General features: G+C 38.7%; 4 protein-coding genes across 4 annotated transcripts; 2 read left to right on the top strand and 2 right to left on the bottom strand.

Moving 5' to 3' along the window:
* Positions 1 to 60: 60 nt before the first annotated feature.
* On the bottom strand, positions 61 to 2,047 carry LOC6543568 (UDP-glucuronosyltransferase 2B14). Its single transcript, XM_001971792.3, has 4 exons — positions 1,389 to 2,047; positions 917 to 1,326; positions 733 to 845; positions 61 to 668 (listed from the first exon to the last, which is right to left on the bottom strand). Exons 1-4 carry the CDS (start codon positions 2,045 to 2,047, stop codon positions 105 to 107), a joined length of 1,746 nt encoding a protein of 581 aa, XP_001971828.1. The 3' UTR covers positions 61 to 104.
* Positions 2,048 to 2,719: 672 nt separating this feature from the next.
* On the bottom strand, positions 2,720 to 22,091 carry LOC6543566. Its single transcript, XM_001971790.3, has 4 exons — positions 21,665 to 22,091; positions 4,604 to 4,766; positions 4,420 to 4,541; positions 2,720 to 4,365 (listed from the first exon to the last, which is right to left on the bottom strand). Exons 1-4 carry the CDS (start codon positions 21,677 to 21,679, stop codon positions 3,286 to 3,288), a joined length of 1,380 nt encoding a protein of 459 aa, XP_001971826.1. The 5' UTR covers positions 21,680 to 22,091; the 3' UTR covers positions 2,720 to 3,285.
* Positions 17,522 to 18,183, top strand: LOC113563937. Its single transcript, XM_026977670.1, is given in 3 exon segments — positions 17,522 to 17,589; positions 17,689 to 18,104; positions 18,107 to 18,183. Coding segments are annotated over 3 exon segments (561 nt in total).
* On the top strand, positions 21,102 to 21,684 carry LOC6543567 (protein dpy-30 homolog). The gene is made up of 2 exons (XM_001971791.3): positions 21,102 to 21,111; positions 21,232 to 21,684. Exon 2 carries the CDS (start codon positions 21,239 to 21,241, stop codon positions 21,533 to 21,535), a length of 297 nt encoding a protein of 98 aa, XP_001971827.1. The 5' UTR covers positions 21,102 to 21,111; positions 21,232 to 21,238; the 3' UTR covers positions 21,536 to 21,684.
* Positions 22,092 to 23,554: the final 1,463 nt, after the last annotated feature.

Here is a 23,554-nt window from a genome sequence, read left to right as displayed (position 1 = left end):
ATATGATATTTTACAAAAAATGGGCTTCGCCAAAAGCCAAACCGATGTTGTGTAGATCGTTAAAATTATTTATTGGCAGTCTTCTTTGGGTTATAATGGTACATTTAGTCTACTTTCTTCTCCTCAAGAAGCTTTTCTTCCCCCCTAGGCAGTTGCTCCTCCCCCTCGAGAAGCTCTTCATTTAGATCTTCGGTTATATCGGTGACATCTAGATTGAGTGTCGTATTCATTGGTGAGGAGTTCTTGGAGCACTTTTTCGACTTCTTGCGTTTTTTAGGAACTTCTTCGTTGGAAAGCTGATCTTTGGAACGTCCAGTGAATAAGACGAAGACAAAGTTGCCCAGAGCCACCACCGCAGCCAGAAGAACTAGAAAAGGCGCAGCCAGGACATCCAGTGAATTGGCCACGAAGAAATTTTGGGCTAAAGCCTCCGTTTGTGCGAAATTCTTAAAGAATTGTGGTTCGGCGATAAGTTGTTCCGCATGCCATACGGCCAATTCTAAAGGGGAAATCGGACGAGTCCGGAACTTCAGTTGGGCCTGGTATAGGGCACTTGCGAAATGCACTTCATTCAGGATTCGCTTAAGGGCAGCGGACAGGGATTTTTGGTTAAGTTCGTTGGCCTGAAGCACCACTCCCAAGTTGCGTTCCTTCACACGTTGGGCATTCTGCAGGATACATTTGAATATAATATGATTTAATACAATTAATTCAAGTGTTGGAAGTACTCACATTAAATTCCTCTAGTTTAAGGGGGAGCACAACGACGGGCACTGCATTGTGAATCGCCTCCTGAAGACTGAAACTATCTCCGTGATTCAGGAATCCCTTGACGTACTGCATAGCTGATAGTCATAAGAAGGGTATGTTTATTAACGTTTTGAAGATGGATGCCAGGTAGAGCCTACAAACCTACCCAAAATATCTTGCTGTAGCGATTGATCCACATGTAGCGCCAAAAGATTTGGTTTCTCAGCCGGCAACTGGTCTAGTTGCTCCACATTCCATATAAAACCACAACTGGGATTGTCACTAATCATGGTGTCCATTGCTTCTAGTCCCTGGCCATTCATATACTGAATATAGGGCATATTGATGTACACGATGCCATCGATGAACATCTCTGTGAATTGCCGTATATACTTGGGCAGAGGACTGGGTTTGCTCTTGATGTGGAGACCAGCCACTTCGATGACTCCGGGCGGAAGGTTTTGAACATAGTCCAAGGTTGGATGTGTATTTAAAAGCACCAATTGCAGAGTGGGAAAAATGTTTTCCATCTTCGTTATGTTACTCAGAACCAGCCGAGTGGCCATTAAGCGGATCCTAGAGATTAAGATAAATGAATATTTGATAATTGCATAGCAGTAGATGACTTCCGAACTCACAGTGGCTCTGTATAGTACATGATGTGGTTGTGAAGTCGGTTCCAGAAGCCCATCTTTTGCGGAAATGGGCTTATGTAGTGCGGTATCCGGGCCGCATTTATAGTGTTTTCCGCTTGGAGCAGGGACAAAAGGCCCGGGGTGAGCTTACCAGCACTCAGGCCCAGAACTGGCTTGGAACGCCAACCGTTAACAAAGTCCATGAGGCACTCAATGCCTTGCGTGACATCCGTAATGATCAGATCGAATTCCGAGCACAGTCGGGCGGTCAGCTCCGGCATCTTGCTGCTCAAGGTATCCGAAAAGAGGACAGAACGGCAGCTGCCCACGAGGACCTCATTCCACACCACCAGCTGGTTGAGGGTCGCCATATCCATGTACTCCCGCGGTTTCTCAAGGAGGAAGTACTTCTTCATCACATCGTAATCGTTGCGCAGATGGTGGTACAAAAAACCGTCCACTTGCTTCTTTGGCTCCGGATTGGGGGCTGTACTGACGACCAATAGGGTATGACCTTTGGCCAACAGGGCGTCGAAAAGGGGCCTTGACCAGCCGGGATTGCTGTGCTTGGCCGTTGTCACCAAGCACAAGATATTAGCGGTCTCCAAGGAGCAAAAGCTTCCCAAAAGCACGAGCAACGGGAGTAGACAAAAGGGCTTCATTGCTCCAATTACTTTCCACTACTGATTCACCTTCGTGAGTTGTTTAGGTGGCTTCAGCCGATGAGATACACTGGGTAATATGGTTGTCGCGCTGATAAGGCTTCAATCGGATTTGTTTTCCTTCGATATCGGTGTGATTATGGGGCACCGAACACGAACGTCCACAATGGAGCGAAGTTTTGGGCATAGACTTGCTCAGATCAAAAATTATTTCGTTTGATCAGCCAACTACCAATAAATGATATACAAATAATATTTATAATTTAAATACGGTTTTATTGTCTTTAAACTGCTTAACAATAACATTTTTCGCAATACATGGCTAAAGTTTTTAGGCAACGGGTGTTCATTCTTCAGAAATGAACAGCTATTGGCCAAAAAACGGCTATCGTTATTTTTATTGGTATAAATTACGCTAAGGGGCAAAGTGGGGAGTTTCAAGTGATGAACAGAGATTTTCATTAATTTACTTTTTGTTAATATGGCAAGATTAATACGTGAATCGATTTCTCCCCAATCACTTACACAATCTGAATTTTGTGCTGTCGTGAGTACCCCTAATGAACTTATTCTAAGCGCTAATTGCACAGTGTTTCGATCCATAAATTATGTTACATTTGTATGTGATTAAGCATTAAATTAATTAACACAGATGTCGTTTTCTTTGTGTGTGTGCGTGCAGTAAAGAAAAAAAAAGAGTGGGGCCTTGAGAAAGGAAAGCTTTAAACGTGGTTATATGTACAGGTTAATCGTAAGTCGGGGATTCCCCTTGGATGAGGTTCTATGGTTAGTTTTGGTGCCTCGTTGAGTGAGTCGGGCTTCGGGTTACATGCAGCACCTGCTTTAGTGTGGGTCGATTTACCCCGATTGGGTGGACTTACTTGGACAAGAAATTTTCTAGAAAGTGTTCCTAAAAATCTATAGGTGTAAGCTTCGAAATATCGATTTAATTAAATACTGAATATTGATTTAAAATTTATCACATGACATAATGGTATTATAATTTTCCTACGTGGATTTTCTTAGAGCTTATGTTTCTAGCTTTATAGGAAATTCTTTTGGAAGTACACGTAATAAAAATGTAGCGAAAAGGTATATGCAACCAGCCACATCCTACAAGTCAAAATTACCCAGATTTATTTGATTCCTAGCCCCCAAACTCTTTAAAGAACCCAACAATCGCTGACAGAATAAATCGACCCACACTAATCTCCATGAATGATCCTATTCTCTACTATCTATTCGTTGACCAACTGCGCCGGACCCGGCGAATCGTATGGCGCTCCGTTGGCGCCAACAAACTGGTTGTTATTCCGATGGACGAATCCCCGGCCGGGAGCTGCATTATAGTACACCACCCGCCGGATTCCGAAGGGATCCACGTAGCCAAAGCTGCCCGCTCGTTTTCCGTCCGCCGGATTCGTTTCCTCCTCGTGGTACTGCTTGGGCAGCACATAACGGAATCCATTACGGGTCACTCCCACGCCATCGTATTCGGAGGCGGCCAACCCTTCGAGGTGATTACTCTGAACTGGCCTGGGACGCAGCCGTCTTCGGTGGGTGCTAGCCAGTGGCGGAAGAAGTCCCGCCTCCAGGGAGTTCACATCCACTGGGGCTTGCGGAGGCGGATAGTAGCCATAGCCCGTGCTGGAGGACGTGGCTGGCGGGGCGAATTGATAGGCAGGTGCAGCAAAGGGCTGAGGCGTGGAGTAGCCATACAAATTGCCGCCAGAAATGGGTGCTGGTGTGCTGGAAACGATGGCTATGGGAGCTGGAGTTGGACGCGGACGCGGACGCAGACGTCGCCTGTGGGCACTCAGTGGAGGCAGCATGTCGAGCGATGGAGGTCTGGCTGTAGTGGAACTAATAACCGAACCAAATTGTCCATGACCGAAAGCTCGATCCGCTTCAGCGTCGTACACATTGATGGCATTCAGTTCCAAGTCCTGGACAGGCTCACCATTGGAATGGATGTCAACCAGAGGGCTGAGGGGCGTGGCCGGAATGGGCGACAATAGCTGATGCGTCGCGCGTGGCAGCTCATCCGGGTAGTGATCGAATCCGAGCTGTGATTGTGGCTCAATCTTGGCCGCTTGTTCGGGGGGCAAGTAATTCAGCTTGCCAGCGCCTGAATCCTCGATATCCAGTAGAGCTGGTGGCGGATGTGGAGCAGGAGTGGTGGTGGACGTGGTGCTCGAAATGTAGCCATAGCTGGGACGTCGATAGCTGCCCAGACTGTTGGCCGAGGATCCCGATGAGCCGCCATGCACCAGGACGCCCGATTGAGCTGGCGCCGCCTTGGTGGATTTGATGGCGTCCTAAGAGAGATATATGTTTGACGAGTGTTCCTTTTAATATTCGAATGCACTTACCTCAACGGCCCTTCCTAGGCCCACATATATGGTCTTGGACTTCAGTATCCTGTATCCCTGCTTATCGGCGATGTAATCCTTCTGTCGCAGATAGCCCGCCGCATCGATCCAAGCCTCAGTTCCTGTGAAAACTCAGTAATTAGTTCAATGAACTTTCCCGCAATGGACATCGTTTTTCACTCACCGATGACTGTGCCGTCCTGCAGCCGCTTCTCCTTGCGAAACTGACCGCTGTCCGTTTGGAAGCGGAAGTAGCGCTCCGGTCCCTCGTCCGTCTGGATATGGTATTGATTCGCACTGGGAGTTTGGCTGCCAGATACAACTGCGGCCAGGGCCACCAAAGCCAGCTGAAAGGAAAGTTTCGATGAGTTGTGATAATAGTTTTTATAGGGGGTAATGTATCGAGGATTGGTCACTAATCACATCCGCCGGCAGCTGCCCCAAACCAAAGCAGGCAGTCGTCAATCCATTGGCGGCTTTCCGGTGGGGCAACTTATGTCCAGTGGGGAAAACATTATTTTGGTTTATGTGTACTAACATGTATTTCGTATCATTGTGATTTCCCACCATTCATTTTTGGTAAAAGTAAAGGAAAAATAGACACTCAGTAATAAGATATTTCATTGCATAAAGTTCAGTTAAAGATATTTCTCCCAGTGTGTGGCACGTTTCACAGTCAAGGTGACACTGGTCAGAGAGGAATCAATGGCACGAGATGCGGTTGTGCAACATTTCAGCAACCACTTGCGGAAATGCAGCATGTGAAAGTGTTTTCCACTGCATCAACACCGCCACCAGTAGCAGCTGCATTAAAAACAAGATCAGCATCGGCAAATCGAACCGGTTCACGTGGCGTATGCGTAATGCAGATGACTCGATTTGGTTTTACTTGGGATCGGCATTATACCCGATTTGCCCGCGCTCATGGTTAAGGTTGGAGCTCGAATAATAATACTTCTGGCAATTATTCTAATGCATGAGCCACCCGCACGTTTAATCATTTACGCTTCAATTGCTTTAGCATTCCGTCATAAATTTCCATGGGGTTAAAAAGATGGAGGGGGTTTCGATGTGGGTGGAGCGGCTATGAGCCAAGTTTACTGGCTTATTTCGGCAGCCGCTGACATTTTTATTATAATTTCGTGCTCGTTTGGGGCGATACTATATGTACGTCTTGGCTCGCCGCAATTTATGGCGCTTTAATTAATTGTTGTTGGGACACTTTTCAGAATAATCAAAATAATTGAACCGCGAAGAATGAACTTTCCTTAAAGGGGGAATTTTATTCGCCACTCCTTTGTAAGATATGTGCATATTATATTATTGATTTATGACTCTAATAAGTATACCTTGTCATCTGACTAAACTTGGTCATTAATCATAATTTAAGGAGACGAGAGTTATTTAAGTTACATCAGCAACAAAATGTAGGTCCTCTTTTTCAATTTGCTTACAATCATATATTTATATTTAAAGCCCCGCTTTAATTTATCCCTATTATTAATTCTAGCTAGTAGTAAAATTATTGTGTCCAATGCAGCTAATTGAATTTCCACCTAAAACCATTGACATAATATACCAACAAAAATCTGTCACTTTCCCAACCACTCCCACGAAAAAACTATGGCAAATTGGCGTCTATTTGTGAGAAATTCGCGTGTCTGAGTCGCAGTGCCCATAACTACAAGTATCTACAAGATTCGTGAGAGCAGATGGAGATTTATTTGATCGTCCAACGCAACGAATTAAATTGCGAGCAAATTATTGCGACTGTTTCCGCTGTGCTTGGCCAAAACGAGAGTAAAAGTGGCCACCAGTGGGGCTTCATCTCTCTGAATGAAATTTGCTGGCCCGATTTGGGAGCCTAGGCTGCAAGTTTGTTTTTTTTTACGCCAACCGGTTGGCGGTTGGCTCTGTTGGCGGGACTCCACTCTGCAACATATGTTGCACATTTGGAGTTGTTGCCGCAGAGGCTTTGGTTACGTGAGAATCGCTCGAGATGAGGCGAGCTCCTTTTGGGCGCGATCAAAAGTGGAAAATCACGTTTTCCTTGGCGCGCAATTTTGTTTACTTTATTGTCAGTGGTTTGTTGTTGTTGCTGCCTGTCGAAACGGTAACAAAACATAAAAAAAGGAAAAACCCAAAAAGAGTTTCTTTCCGTTGCGCAACCATCTCGCCCCCGCAGCCCCTTCACCCACTTTGTGCCCCCTTTTGTAACTTACGCAACCCAAATTGCTCAGTTGACCCCAAAAACCCGAGGTGAACAAAGAATTCTGCAAAATGCTAGAAACAAAGCAATCATAATTCCCCATTGTTCGTGACCTTCGCCTGATCACAGTTCACTTTTTAATTAAAACCCACTTCAATTACGATCACAGTTCGCTCCAAATCTACCAGAGATGATAAATGAAGCAAAGAAAATTCCCATTTTATGTTAATGCTTTATTTTTGCCTGCATTCTGGCCACGAACAAAGAGCTAATGAAGCCCATAGCCTTTCAAATCGATCCACATAGCCGACTCACGTGAATCGTTTTTGTATCTGCTCAGTTGGGTTGGTTCCGATTTGGTGGTTATACCCGTTACTCGTAGAGTAAAAGGGTATACTAGATTCGTTGAAAAGTATGTAACAGGCAGAAGGAAGAGACTCCGACCATATAAAAGATATATATTCTTCTATATCAGGATCAAAAGTCGAGTCGAACATTTTCGTCTGTCCGTTCATTAGGAAATGCCCCAAAGCTGAAGCTCTGAACTCCATAACTGAACTTATCTTAATCGGATTTTGAAGTGGCATACTTCTAAATGTTTCTGGCGTAATTCTCTAAAAATCTGCATTCAAATTTAGAAATTTATTTTTTTTCAATATTTTTGTCATTTTTTTGATGTTATGATATTGTAGAAATTCAAAAAGATTAGGAAATGCCACAATGCTGAAGTTCTAAACTCCATAACTCAACTTATCTTGATCGGATTTTGAAGTGGCATACCTTTAAATGTTTCTGGCGCAATTATCTAAAAATCTGCATTCAAATTTAAAAATTTATTTTTTTTCAATATTTTTGTAATTTTTTTGATGTTATGATATGTAGAAATTCAAAAAGATTAGGAAATGCCACAATGCTGAAGTTCTAAACTCCATAACTCAACTTATCGTAATCCGATTTTGAAGTGGCATACCTCTAAATGTTTCTGGCGTAATTCACTAAAAAACTGCATTAAAATTTAGAAATTTTTTTTTTTTCAATATTTTTGTCATTTTTTTGATGTTATGATATTGTAGAAATTCAAAAAGATTAGGAAATGCCACAATGCTGAAGTTCTAAACTCCATAACTCAACTTATCTTGATCGGATTTTGAAGTGGCATACCTTTAAATGTTTCTGGCGCAATTATCTAAAAATCTGCATTCAAATTTAAAAATTTATTTTTTTTCAATATTTTTGTAATTTTTTTGATGTTATGATATGTAGAAATTCAAAAAGATTAGGAAATGCCACAATGCTGAAGTTCTAAACTCCATAACTCAACTTATCGTAATCCGATTTTGAAGTGGCATACCTCTAATTGTTTCTGGCGTAATTCTCTAAAAATCTGCATTCAAATTTAGAAATTTATTTTTTTTCAATATTTTTGTAATTTTTTTGATGTTATGATATGTAGAAATTCAAAAAGATTAGGAAATGCCACAATGCTGAAGTTCTAAACTCCATAACTCAACTTATCTTGATCGGATTTTGAAGTGGCATACCTTTAAATGTTTCTGGCGCAATTATCTAAAAATCTGCATTCAAATTTAAAAATTTATTTTTTTTCAATATTTTTGTAATTTTTTTGATGTTATGATATGTAGAAATTCAAAAAGATTAGGAAATGCCACAATGCTGAAGTTCTAAACTCCATAACTCAACTTATCGTAATCCGATTTTGAAGTGGCATACCTCTAATTGTTTCTGGCGTAATTCTCTAAAAATCTGCATTCAAATTTAGAAATTTATTTTTTTTCAATATTTTTGAAATTTTTTTGATGTTATGATATTGTAGAAATTCAAAAATGCCCAAAGACTGAAGTTCTAAAGTCCATAACCCAACTTATCTTGATCGGATTTTGAAGTGGCATACCTCTAAATGTTTCTGGCGTAATTCTCTAAAACTCTGCATTCAAATTTTGAAATTTTTTTTTTTTTAATATTTTTGCAATTTTTTTGATGTTATGATATTGTAGAAATTCAAAAATGCCCAAAGACAGAAGTTCTAAAGCCCATAACTCAACTTATCTTGATTGGATTTTGAAGTGGCATACCTCTAAATGTTTCTGGCGTAATTCTCTAAAAATCTGCATTAAAATTTTGAAATTTTTTTTTCAATATTTTTGCAATTTTTTTGATGTTATGATATTGTAGAAATTCAAAAATGCCCAAAGACAGAAGTTCTAAAGCCCATAACTCAACTTATCTTGATTGGATTTTGAAGTGGCATACCTCTAAATGTTTCTGGCGTAATTCTCTAAAAATCTGCATTAAAATTTTGAAATTTTTTTTTTTTTTAATATTTTTGCAATTTTTTTGATGTTATGATATTGTAGAAATTCAAAAATGCCCAAAGACAGAAGTTCTAAAGCCCATAACTCAACTTATCTTGATTGGATTTTGAAGTGGCATACCTCTAAATGTTTCTGGCGTAATTCTCTAAAAGTCTGCATTCAAATTTTGAAATTTATTTTTTTTCAATATTTTTGTAATTTTTTTGATGATATGATATTGTAGAAATTCAAAAATGCCCAAAGACAGAAGTTCTAAAGTCCATAACTCAACTTATCTTGATCGGATTTTGAAGTGGCATACCTCTAAATGTTTCTGGCGTAATTCACTAAAAATCTGCATTAAAATTTAGAAATTTATTTTTTTTCAATATTTTTGTCATTTTTTTGATGTTATGATATTGTAGAAATTCAAAAATGCCCAAAGACTGAAGTTCTAAAGTCCATAACTCAACTTATCTTGATCGGATTTTGAAGTGGCATACCTCTAAATGTTTCTGGCGTAATTCACTAAAAATCTGCATTAAAATTTAGAAATTTATTTTTTTTCAATATTTTTGTCATTTTTTTTGATGTTATGATATTGTAGAAATTCAAAAATGCCCAAAGACTGAAGTTCTGCATTAAAATTTTGAAATTTTTTTTTTAATATTTTTGCAATTTTTTTGATGTTATGATATTGTAGAAATTCAAAAATGCCCAAAGACAGAAGTTCTAAAGCCCATAACTCAACTTATCTTGATTGGATTTTGAAGTGGCATACCTCTAAATGTTTCTGGCGTAATTCTCTAAAAATCTGCATTAAAATTTTGAAATTTTTTTTTTTTTTAATATTTTTGCAATTTTTTTGATGTTATGATATTGTAGAAATTCAAAAATGCCCAAAGACAGAAGTTCTAAAGCCCATAACTCAACTTATCTTGATTGGATTTTGAAGTGGCATACCTCTAAATGTTTCTGGCGTAATTCTCTAAAAGTCTGCATTCAAATTTTGAAATTTATTTTTTTTCAATATTTTTGTAATTTTTTTGATGATATGATATTGTAGAAATTCAAAAATGCCCAAAGACAGAAGTTCTAAAGTCCATAACTCAACTTATCTTGATCGGATTTTGAAGTGGCATACCTCTAAATGTTTCTGGCGTAATTCACTAAAAATCTGCATTAAAATTTAGAAATTTATTTTTTTTCAATATTTTTGTCATTTTTTTGATGTTATGATATTGTAGAAATTCAAAAATGCCCAAAGACTGAAGTTCTAAAGTCCATAACTCAACTTATCTTGATCGGATTTTGAAGTGGCATACCTCTAAATGTTTCTGGCGTAATTCACTAAAAATCTGCATTAAAATTTAGAAATTTATTTTTTTTCAATATTTTTGTCATTTTTTTGATGTTATGATATTGTAGAAATTCAAAAATGCCCAAAGACTGAAGTTCTAAACTCCATAACTCAACTTATCGTAATCCGATTTTGAAGTGGCATACCTCTAAATGTTTCTGGCGTAATTCTCTAAAAGTCTGCATTCAAATTTTGAAATTTATTTTTTTTCAATATTTTTGTAATTTTTTTGATAATATGATATTGTAGAAATTCAAAAATGCCCAAAGACAGAAGTTCTAAAGTCCATAACTCAACTTATCTTGATCGGATTTTGAAGTGGCATACCTCTAAATGTTTCTGGCGTAATTCACTAAAAATCTGCATTAAAATTTAGAAATTTATTTTTTTTCAATATTTTTGTCATTTTTTTGATGTTATGATATTGTAGAAATTCAAAAATGCCCAAAGACTGAAGTTCTAAAGTCCATAACTCAACTTATCTTGATCGGATTTTGAAGTGGCATACCTCTAAATGTTTCTGGCGTAATTCACTAAAAATCTGCATTAAAATTTAGAAATTTATTTTTTTTCAATATTTTTGTCATTTTTTTGATGTTATGATATTGTAGAAATTCAAAAATGCCCAAAGACTGAAGTTCTAAACTCCATAACTCAACTTATCGTAATCCGATTTTGAAGTGGCATACCTCTAAATGTTTCTGGCGTAATTCTCTAAAAGTCTGCATTCAAATTTTGAAATTTATTTTTTTTCAATATTTTTGTAATTTTTTTGATAATATGATATTGTAGAAATTCAAAAATGCCCAAAGACAGAAGTTCTAAAGTCCATAACTCAACTTATCTTGATCGGATTTTGAAGTGGCATACCTCTAAATGTTTCTGGCGTAATTCACTAAAAATCTGCATTAAAATTTAGAAATTTATTTTTTTTCAATATTTTTGTCATTTTTTTGATGTTATGATATTGTAGAAATTCAAAAATGCCCAAAGACTGAAGTTCTAAAGTCCATAACTCAACTTATCTTGATCGGATTTTGAAGTGGCATACCTCTAAATGTTTCTGGCGTAATTCACTAAAAATCTGCATTAAAATTTAGAAATTTATTTTTTTTCAATATTTTTGTCATTTTTTTGATGTTATGATATTGTAGAAATTCAAAAATGCCCAAAGACTGAAGTTCTAAACTCCATAACTCAACTTATCGTAATTTAGAAATTCATTTTTTTTTTAATATTTTCGTAATTTTTTTGATGTTATGATGTAGAAAAATGTCTCAAGGCTGAAGTTCTAAACTCCATAACTCAACTTATCTTAATCGGATTTTGAAGTGGCATACCTCTAAATGTTTCTGTCCCATTTCTCTAAAAATCTGCAAATTTAAAAAAACATTTTTTTTCTTTTATAATTATTTTCCCAATTTCTACCGATATTCCAGAAAATGTTAAAATTTCTCGTTTGCACTTCCACTAGCTGAGTAACGGGTATCTGATAGTCGGGGAACTCGACTATAGCATTTTATCTTGTTTTACTTTAGTTTTTTGGGGAGTGTTTTTGCATAACTCAACTTATCTTGATCGGATTTTGAAGTGGCATACCTCTAAATGTTTCTGGCGTAATTCACTAAAAATCTGCATTAAAATTTAGAAATTTATTTTTTTTCAATATTTTTGTCATTTTTTTGATGTTATGATATTGTAGAAATTCAAAAATGCCCAAAGACTGAAGTTCTAAAGTCCATAACTCAACTTATCTTGATCGGATTTTGAAGTGGCATACCTCTAAATGTTTCTGGCGTAATTCACTAAAAATCTGCATTAAAATTTAGAAATTTATTTTTTTTCAATATTTTTGTCATTTTTTTGATGTTATGATATTGTAGAAATTCAAAAATGCCCAAAGACTGAAGTTCTAAACTCCATAACTCAACTTATCGTAATCCGATTTTGAAGTGGCATACCTCTAAATGTTTCTGGCGTAATTCTCTAAAAGTCTGCATTCAAATTTTGAAATTTATTTTTTTTCAATATTTTTGTAATTTTTTTGATAATATGATATTGTAGAAATTCAAAAATGCCCAAAGACAGAAGTTCTAAAGTCCATAACTCAACTTATCTTGATCGGATTTTGAAGTGGCATACCTCTAAATGTTTCTGGCGTAATTCACTAAAAATCTGCATTAAAATTTAGAAATTTATTTTTTTTCAATATTTTTGTCATTTTTTTGATGTTATGATATTGTAGAAATTCAAAAATGCCCAAAGACTGAAGTTCTAAAGTCCATAACTCAACTTATCTTGATCGGATTTTGAAGTGGCATACCTCTAAATGTTTCTGGCGTAATTCACTAAAAATCTGCATTAAAATTTAGAAATTTATTTTTTTTCAATATTTTTGTCATTTTTTTGATGTTATGATATTGTAGAAATTCAAAAATGCCCAAAGACTGAAGTTCTAAACTCCATAACTCAACTTATCGTAATCCGATTTTGAAGTGGCATACCTCTAAATGTTTCTGGCGTAATTCTCTAAAAGTCTGCATTCAAATTTTGAAATTTATTTTTTTTCAATATTTTTGTAATTTTTTTGATAATATGATATTGTAGAAATTCAAAAATGCCCAAAGACAGAAGTTCTAAAGTCCATAACTCAACTTATCTTGATCGGATTTTGAAGTGGCATACCTCTAAATGTTTCTGGCGTAATTCACTAAAAATCTGCATTAAAATTTAGAAATTTATTTTTTTTCAATATTTTTGTCATTTTTTTGATGTTATGATATTGTAGAAATTCAAAAATGCCCAAAGACTGAAGTTCTAAAGTCCATAACTCAACTTATCTTGATCGGATTTTGAAGTGGCATACCTCTAAATGTTTCTGGCGTAATTCACTAAAAATCTGCATTAAAATTTAGAAATTTATTTTTTTTCAATATTTTTGTCATTTTTTTGATGTTATGATATTGTAGAAATTCAAAAATGCCCAAAGACTGAAGTTCTAAACTCCATAACTCAACTTATCGTAATTTAGAAATTCATTTTTTTTTTAATATTTTCGTAATTTTTTTGATGTTATGATGTAGAAAAATGTCTCAAGGCTGAAGTTCTAAACTCCATAACTCAACTTATCTTAATCGGATTTTGAAGTGGCATACCTCTAAATGTTTCTGTCCCATTTCTCTAAAAATCTGCAAATTTAAAAAAACATTTTTTTTCTTTTATAATTATTTTCCCAATTTCTACCGATATTCCAGAAAATGTTAAAATTTCTCGTTTGCACTTCCACTAGCTGAGTAACGGGTATCTGATAGTCGGGGAACTCGACTATAGCATTTTATCTTGTTTTACTTTAGTTTTTTGGGGAGTGTTTTTGCATACTCGCTGGGCAGTGCATGTGGTTATGGATTTTTACTCGACTATTTCCCGTATTCAAATTGATTATGCGGCCGATGGCTGCTTCAGCCTGGGGTATGGATGCCATGAATCATGTGGCATGAAAACCCACAGAAATTAGTTCATGTTGTAGTTCGGCGATATGAATGTCCGGCAAAGCCATGTTGCAGCAAAGTCTGCTTCCTATAAATTATTTTCCAGACAAGTAGCATGAATCAGATGGCATGAAATGGCACATAAAATATTTGCTTACATGTTATTAAAAAACAATGCTGATTCATATTCAGTGACGTTTTGGATTTTTAAGAAAAAAAATGACAATATTATTTTTCGAAATAATCAACAAAATCGAAAACAGATATCCAAAATTGGAAAATCCACATTTGGCTAATATCAAAAGACTTAAGACACGAACTTACAGAGCTTTAGAACAACAACGATGAATCATTAAAGCTGTGTCTCCCGCATTAATAAATGATATGAATAATATTATATTATCATTTCATTCAGGAAATTTATTTTTAATAAATTTTTAATAGTTTTAATAAATACTTGTATAATAGTTAAAGCTTCAACGAAAGCCTAGAGGATTTAAAAAGTATATGCATGACTTGTTGTGTCATTTCATTTTGTGTTTAAGCTATTAATTGAGATAAAAAACTGATAATATTTCCCACTGAGCGGGGACTTTTATATTATGGTCAAAATTGTATGAAATAATAACAAGTCACATAGCTTTGTCAATAAGCTGTGCCAATAATCTTGTTAAGCACCTCAGCTGCTAAGCGAAGCAAATAATAATTTCTAATTGCTCAAATTCCACAAACACAGCAGCCGCGCAAAACATGAAACCTTATATTCAACTAATGCAACATTTCATTAGGCACAATCAATTCCAAGAATGCGACCCGCCAACAGCAAACGGAGACTATTGAATTACACTAAGAGCAGCCGAAATGTATTTGAGTGCCTCGCGGATAGAAAACACCCACTCTGATATTTATCGAGGGGCGAATCGGAGGGGAATTGAAATTCTGACTGACAGCTGGCTGTCAGATTTCGAGCAAAGTCCGCAGATTTTTAGCGGTGGGAAGCAGCTGACAAACAACAACAATCTGCCGTACAAAATTGTATTACATTTCGTTAGTTGTTTGACTTTTCGTAACTTGCAAAAAATGAAAAAAAAAACTAAGCAACAAAAAACTAAAAGAGTAAAAGCCAACAAAAAAGTGCTTGCCTTTTTCGGTCAACGATTTTTTGGCTGCGGCATTTCCTGTTTGTCTTGGAGGCCCCACCAAGAAAAAAAGACACTACATAAAATATATAGGAACATTGTAAGCAGTTATACAATCCACTTAATGGTGTCTACGATCAGCAGCCATGCCTTTAGGCCAGGCTCCAACTATGGCTAAGTCAAGAGTGTGGGCTCCCAGAACCCGCCCCTGAATTGAATAACCAACGAAAGCGACCACGCAGCTAGCTGCCTGTCTTGTTTGTCCCAGTCAGAGTCACTTCATCCGATCGTTGGGGTCCAAGCCACTATCGATAGTTGATTTACAGCCCCTAAGTAACCCAGTTTTTCACCGGATAGCTGCTGCCTGATGCTATCTCTATTTATAGAATTTATCAGTCAACTGCACGCAAAGAATGTGCAGTTTGAATCGGATCTCACTTTTACTGAATCATACCGGAATAGCTATTTGTTAGAATAGTTATACACTGCGTTTTGATGGAACTGTAGAAATGTTTACTGATATAATCCTACGATTTCTACATCTAAATTACCTAAAAAATACATACATACATAAAAATATCATATTACTTTTTCTTTAGAAATTACAAAGTATTGCTGATTCGATTCGCTTTAATTCTTTGCATAACCTCATCCATCTAAACCAGCTCTAACCACATTTTGCACTGCAATTTATTGCATCATTTCAAAGCTGCTGCTCTCCATATTTGTGGCACTCGTGGTGTGATAACTCGATTATTCGAGTGAGTGTTGCGTAGATGGGTGTTGTAATTTGAAAAGTGGATGCGACGTGTGAATTACCCAATAGTTACGCATAGAATGAGGCGAAACGAAACAGAACGGAACACAAAACACCAGAATGGAATTGATAATTAGACGATAATCATGCAATTGACATGCATCGGGCGACTGTCAAAACAAATGTTCATCATCGAGAGCCATAAACAATTATTGAAGCACAAATGGTCATATGCATATGGTTTATGAGTGCCGCCCCAAAGCGGCAAGGTCATCCAGAAGCGACAAACGTGGGCGGACAACTCAGGGGCAGAGCTATGAACCCAACAGAAATAAAAACAGCTGGCAACCGAAGCGGCGCTAAAAGTTTTCCACGAGGCGACACTTCCGACACATTTCACTTTTGTTCAGTTGACACAATTATTAAAATTGCATAATGAGTTACAGAGTTGCATAACGAGAATGCAAAGCGCACTAAACCAGTTGATTTTACAATAGTTTTATGTTTTTTCAGCTCTACATAGCACCCACAATTCATTTTATTGGACTTCATAACTAGTCGTATAAAATGTGATTTATGTACTTCGTAGTTTGTGCATTTGTTTATGAATTTTAGGTGGAGTGCAGATAATCTAGTTTTATGCGCAATTACACAATCAGTTCATTATTTATTAAAATAACTTTAATAATTTGATAATTAATTCATACATACATTTCTTGTTTCATTCATAAAATATCTGAGAAGGCTGTTTGCTTTTAGGAATCTCCGATAGATAAGTTGCCCAATAAATCGGTTGCAAAACAAGAACCTGCGCCAGACAGCGTCTGTTCTGGGCGCCTTCCGATCTTCCGACTTGGCTGCGCCCAATTTGCCGAGGCGTGAAAGAGTGGAACTAAGCGGGCTGGAGTTTCTGTGAGTTGATCGGCGTTGGGTAATGCACCATGATGAAGGTCGACATCTGGTGGCGGGGAGTTGATGGAGAGGAAAAGTGTGGCCCGCTAACCAAGTGGAAAATCCACCTGATGGGGCACCAAACGGCGCCGCCAACTGTTGATTCATCCAGCCATCTCGGCCAGTTCGTGTCTTAAGTCTTTTGTTTTTCACTTTGGCTTTTTGGCGCGTCGCTTCGCGCTTCGTCGCCAGAAATGTTTCCGCAATTTGGCACTGCACTTGGCACTTGGCAGTTGGCGGTTGGCAGCTGTGGGAGCTGTGCTCCTTGTCTGCTCCAATTGGGCGGCGATGGGCAACCCAATCTCAGCCCCAGAAACGGTGGCCAAAAATGCGAAGCAAATCGAATCGAAATACCCCTGCCCGCTGACATTCGGCCCCAAAAGAGAGTGAAAGCTGCACGAGCACATTGCTATCGCATTAATTTTCAGCTCAGCTGCGACTTCGATCCGACTTCTTCGACTTACTTCGACTTACTTCGACATGGGCCAATGCAGGCAGTTGTTCATTGCTCGCTCGTGTTTTAATTTCGTGTTGTATAAAGTGTTGTTTCTCCCCACCCATTCCCCTTCTTTCCCCCAATTTTCATTGTCAGCGTGCGGGCATGCAACCACCTAGCCTGGCTTCTTTCCCAAAGCCCCCCAAATGCTAAGGCTTATTTCATAATTGCGCCTGAGCTGGGCCTCCGAAAAGCCGAGAGTCCACCGCCCGATGCACATATCAAGCGAAATTAATCATAGTAATTGCCGGCGCTGAATTCGACTCTGTTTTGCGCGCTACGTGTAAATGAACTCCGGCGGAAAGCGTTTAGCTGTGTGGGAAAAGCCGCATTTTTTGGCAGCCACCTGTCCCTGTTCGGGCGCCATCTGTGTCAGCGGTATATGCAAAAATGCCAGCTATGTGTGATAATTGTTTTGTGTTTTACTTTCGAACCCATGCACTTGAAAGAAATGTATAGCAATAGAAACCTTTGTAGTGTCCAGTTGTCTGAAGGTACATCGATTTTCATTATTAAATTGTGTAAGTCCCAATTTGTAATGTTATAATTTTCAGGAGATTAAAAAGCATTATTATTATTAAACTGCATATATTTGTAATTCGACTCTTGCCCATTTAGCTGATGATTTTTCACCGTGTGAAATTTCCATTGCCACTGGGTTGGGAAAATGTGAAAAAGGGCCAGGCCAGGCCAGGCAAGCCGACTGACTTTGGCATACTTTCGATGCCAAGCGGATTGATTAGCATCTATAGCCCCTCTGCAGCTCCCTCATCTGGCATTCAACTGGTGTCCCATGCGTGGGACTCACTCATATTATACGCTGGGTATCTGTGCATATATTTCTTATTCTCCCCGATCAACTGGCGACATTGTTCCTCGCTCGCTGTCAGTTCTTGTGTGGGCAAAAGTGCCTCTGATTGTCGCTGCTTGCAAGCGTGGTTGCCTCGTTTGTGCTCTAACAACTGCGAACTGTCAGTTGCCCGATAGCTTTATGGGCATTAAAAAATTCGGGGCGTTGCAGACAGAAGTGTGACAAGGAAATGGTATTGTGAGCCGAAGGATTCCAAGCCAACACCCTAAGGAAATTTAAATACTCGTATATTGAGCTCAACTAACATAGTCAATTTTTCAATAGTGCAACAGTGTTTATATTACGTAAATAGTTGCAACTAAGAAAGCTATTGCTAGAATGTATTGAGCACAACGAAATATTCACTATAATTATATGTAGTATACCCAGAAAGTGCCCACTAATATTGAAGCATTTATTAGCCGCACTCCCATAGGTGACCTAATGGATTAATTGCCGCTGAGTCTCACCCAGAACATCTTCCCACATCACTCACTGCTCACATCTGAGGTGACCCGCCACTTATGGCTGTGACCGCATTTGGATCCGCTTCCCATTCGACTGCAAAACAGCAGCTGTTGCTAATTTGTTAAGAAGGCCATTAAAAAAACAGTGCAAAAATTCACTGGCGTGTGAACCATCATAGAAATCAGTCGAGTGGCCAAGTAAATTAGCCACCTCCTCTGGCCGATGAGAAGGAATTGGGTCAGCGTCTGGAATAAAAAGGTATCTCGAATTGCCGGCGGAATGTGGCCAGAAAAAAGTTGCAGCATCATCGATCGACTCTGGCCCAAACAGTTTATGGCCAAATAATTTATGCGTGAAATGCAGAAAAACAAAATGCGAATTAGCCGCCGGCAGGGGCTGTTCCATTTGAAATGATATTTAATAATAGGTAATTGTGAAATGAAAAACATGAGAAACACAAATCAGACGCCCATATATCAATCCATCTAGGAGAGTCTTGCATAATTATCATAGGGCATCTAATCTGTTTTTATGTTTTCAGTTTACCTTTAAGGTATCCAAGCGAAGAAAAGTGCGAGACAAAATGGCAAAGACAATTTGAATGTATTTTTGTCACTTCGCCATCTCCTTCGTTTTTTTTTTTTTTTGGGCCAGGCTATCTCCTTCAAGGTCGCATAAATAATAAAGGTAAAATGTGGCAAGTGATTCCACTGCGCTAATTAATTCAGTTGCCCTAATTCAGCCCTGCTCTGTTTTGATTTTTGAATGCCCTAGAATGGGGTGTGATATATTTATGAGCCAATTTGTAACAAAAGGAAAGAGAAACGCAGACCCATTAACAAGGGAATTTTATTATTTTATTATACATTTCTACATTATTATTATATTTGTGCTGTTCTTTCATTACTATGCTAAAGCATTTTAATTTGGAAGCTTGTTCACTAGAAAAATGTTAGTTGTAGACAGGGTACTTTAGGCTGCATTAATTAACCATTTATTTTAAATATTAAGCAAAATCCAAAGACCATTTAAAGGATGCTACTACCATTTAGGGGTGAAGCAAATCACTGTTTTGATTTATAATTTCATGTTTATTTAGGGTATTCACATGTTCGATTCCAAAGTTATATCAAAAATAGTCTGTTTTTGTTGTGTGAATTTGTGTGTTTGGCTTTTGATGCCGCTCAAACTGATTTGCATATACTAAGCTCGATCTCTTTCATTTCTTATCGCTGTCTTTTTCTTCCCTAGAGATTTGCGCAATTGTGGCTGCAGTTGGGTATTTCTCCTCCACGTTTGTGTTTTGAGATGTTGGCCCTTTCCGCAGTTCCCTTCACAACTAACCAATTGTGAGACCCACGTGCTGCTGCCCACTTCAAAGAAGATACAAAGATACAAGATAAACTGACTGAGTTGGAGTGCGGAGTATCTGAATAGCATATAATCGTCTGCGTCATCATCATCATTATGATCATCATAAGATGCCAGTGACCTTTGACGGGCTATTCATTTCTCTAGCTTCTCTTCGCCGATCGATATCTGGGTAAGCCTCCATGTAATGCACGATTTTTGTGGAAACCGAATGATTGAGGCCTTTGAAAACAGTTAAGGAACATATAGTGTTACCCCCACTGACCCGGCTTCTATTCGTATTCAAATTGCTGGCGAAAATTATCTGAAATATGGGTCAAAAACTACAGGTTTCTGGTTTCTCGCAGCAAAATATGTGTTAATCACTTCCCATGAATTATTCAATAAATTTCGAATAAAAAGCAGCCACAAATCTATATAGGAGGGTGCGAGTGAGATGGCGTGCAGATTTGTGTGATTTACAGATGGCAATTAAGTTTAAAAGTGTTGCCAAACATAAGCAAACAATTTAGCAGGCGATTCTATACTGATTTTACGACTCTCAGAACAAGTTTACACCGCCGACCACTGTCCACTGGATTATGGCACCCCGCCGATCAAGGGTTACCCCATAGCCAGGTGGCTCGTTTTGAAATCAAAGGGGCAGTTACAAGTTTGCAGAATGGAGGGGACGAAAATTTATGGGCATTGCACTTGGTCCCCTTCAGCTTAATGGGTGGGGTGCTACTTCGTAGCCACTTAGGAGTTAATTGGTGTGGCTAATTCCCCAACTTTGTCTTTCGTTAGCCCGTAAAACAAACCGAACGCTGCTCCTAAATCTTGGCGCTTCACATAAATTTCGGGTCGAGGTCAAGCGGTTATCTATGGGAAGTATGGCCTGATTTACGACCCGACAGAGGGTGATTGAATTTCGAGCCGAAAGCCGGCGACAAAGTGATGGGAAAACTCTGGCTGACATCATCGAAGGCACTCAATAGAAAATGATGTGGTGACAACAACACCAAACTGCATTCTCTGAATATCTAAACACGACCTATTTCTAAGCTCTACACTTAACATAAAAATATCGTTACTATTGTGTAATAATAACGATAGTAGCGTATTTTTAAATGATACCTTTGTATTTGAAGCTGTAGCTCAGCATGCCCAGACTTTTATTTCAGTAGCTTGTGGCAATAAATCCTATAGGCTCATCACTTTCAAACCAACATTCAGAGCGGTTAGAGCTCAGTTTCAATCAAAAATTGAAAAAAAGCCAAAACTAAATATTTGTATATTTCTTAAATAAAAGGTGAGCAAAACTTTCAAAACATTATTAGAACCTCGCAGATAAAATTCTTTAAAACTATCAAAGGCTACATTTCTATGGAATTTTCGAAAAAAGAAGGCAACTTATTGATTCATCCTTTAGACCAACAATGCCAGTCTACCCAGTAGAGGCGGAATTCAATGGCGGCGGAGATGTGGCCAAGAACGACTCCAACTCGCAGCAATCGGTGGAGGGAGCCGATGCATTCGCCGCCTGCCAGAAGCCGCGTCCGGATGTCAGTTCCATGCCGGTTCGCCAGTACCTCGACCAGACAGTGGCCCCCATTTTGCTCCACGGACTGCAGGCTTTGGCCCGGGATCGACCCAGTGATCCGATCAGTTACTTGGCTACCTATCTGTTGAAGAACAAGAATCGCTGCGACGAGATCAAGATGGATGAAAACTAATTTCCCTTTTCGTTTTCGCTTATTGTTTGACCCCTTATCACCACGAACTGTATGCCGATTTTTAGTTTCGTACACGAAAAATTAGTCTTGTGCACAACTTATCGCTGATTTAAACTGAAGGCCACTTACCAGCCACGATTTCATGATGATCCTTCGGCGTTTTCGTATTAATTTTCTGATTTAATTTGCAATTTATTTGCCGTTGGCTTTTCACGGCCTCGTACACACGCACAAGATTTTCCGAATTATCTATTATCTCAGCGGTTGCCAATTTCGGCAATCCTCATTATTGGCAATTAGCCGGGAGGCTTTCAATTAGTTCCAGCTCCAGCTGCTGAGGCTTTTGTTTATTTTGCAAATATTTATTTTTGCTCAACACTTCCGATTGCAGCCCACGCTCGTTGCAATCTGCGATCGCTGCTATTTTGTTTGGACGGTTTTGAATTACGGTTTGGGCCAGGTTTTCGATTTCAAACTGGCGCTCGTGTGTCTGGTCGACTGGCTGGCTCGTTCGCCACTAAATTCGCAGCGAGCTTAGTTGACGGTTTAAAAACTTCAAATTCGAAACCGCTTCGGTTCAAAAGCGAGCGCCAACAGCGCCAAAGCTTCGGCTCTGGGTTCGTCGTATTTTTGATTCAGTCAGTTCTGCTTGGGCCAATTTAATCTACTTTGGGGGCTGGCTCTCCTCTCGAGTAAGCCGATTTCTCGGTTTGAGGCCCACCCGCAATTGTCACGCGCCAAAATCGAAATGAAAAATAAAAAACTATATGTGCGGCACATATTGCATAGAATAATTACATCCAATTGGCAGCGAGCTGGGTCTAAAGATCACACCACATCGCTGGTTCAGTGCATCTCTGGGCCAAATGAGTGATAAATACTTCACTCATTTTCGAAAGGGTTTGCGAACGGCCTTGGCATGTTGGATCTTGAAGTGCAAAGCAGGTTCAAGCCGATGTGGAGTTAGATAACTTGGCGTCTCGACAGTTTCCGATCAGTTTAAAAATTATTAAAATACCCCGAGCCATATCCGAGATATTTTTATCGAGACAAATAAACACGTCTAAAAGTAACAAAGAAATCTCCGGGCACTTCGCCATTTGAGTCAGCGAATTTAGTTGGCAACGCAAATATTTGATAGTCAAGGGAGAAAGGCCAAGTGCATAGCTTTGATACCCTTCGCTCCGAGGGATAGGCATTATCCAATTAAAAGCGGAAGAGAAGGGGACCTATATATTCATTTCATGATTCATTTCGGGCTACCCAGCTAATTAACACGCCTTAGATCACCTACTTAATGGCAGTTACTTTGAGACTTGACTGTGAACAATTTAATATATTTCTAGCTAAAAAATCATAACAATAAATAAAGAATTCTTTTAGAATGTTTAAATACCCCATCAATAATCTCTAACTTGACATACAGATTGTTTTGGATTACCTGCAGAACCATTCCCTGCCCTAAAACATAAAGCTCTCGAATAGGGTATACTGCCATATTCATAATCCATTAGAAGCCAAGAAAACAAAATAAAACAAACAAGCCTAGAAACATAACAACAACCCGCCAGCCCACACGGATAACAAAAGTCCGGCATATGATTTCTGCTGGCGTATCTGTGGCCATCTGTATCTGTATCTTGTGCTTGCCTTGTGGCTCGAATTAATTAAAAAATCAAAGTCGTTGTAATTATTTGAGTCGGCTGCAAAAAGTGTCTGGCACTCGATGCTATCTGGTGTGGCTCTCAAGATCTTAAGCCCCGAAAGTGGAGTTGCAAATTGAACTTGCTTTTTTTGGCGCCACAGCTGCCATTGTTGTTGGTAACTATCAAGTGCGTGGGCGACTTGGAGTCGCATGCGCCTAATGGAGCACTGAAATCCAAGGCCTCCCAGTCAATCCGACCGGCTGACTTGGGCTCGATAAACCGATCATGGCGAATAGGCCTCCTATATAGCCATATATCCGTTGCAGCTGACGTCACGCGGCATGAAATCATTTTTGAAAAGTAGGGGATAGGG

This window comes from Drosophila erecta, unplaced genomic scaffold (assembly GCF_003286155.1).
Source record: "Drosophila erecta strain 14021-0224.00,06,07 unplaced genomic scaffold, DereRS2 tig00000021-arrow-pilon, whole genome shotgun sequence".
Taxonomy (NCBI): Eukaryota; Metazoa; Arthropoda; class Insecta; order Diptera; family Drosophilidae; genus Drosophila; species Drosophila erecta.
The sequence above is the reverse complement of the archived record's forward strand: the minus strand, read 5'-3'. Positions and strand labels throughout refer to the sequence as shown.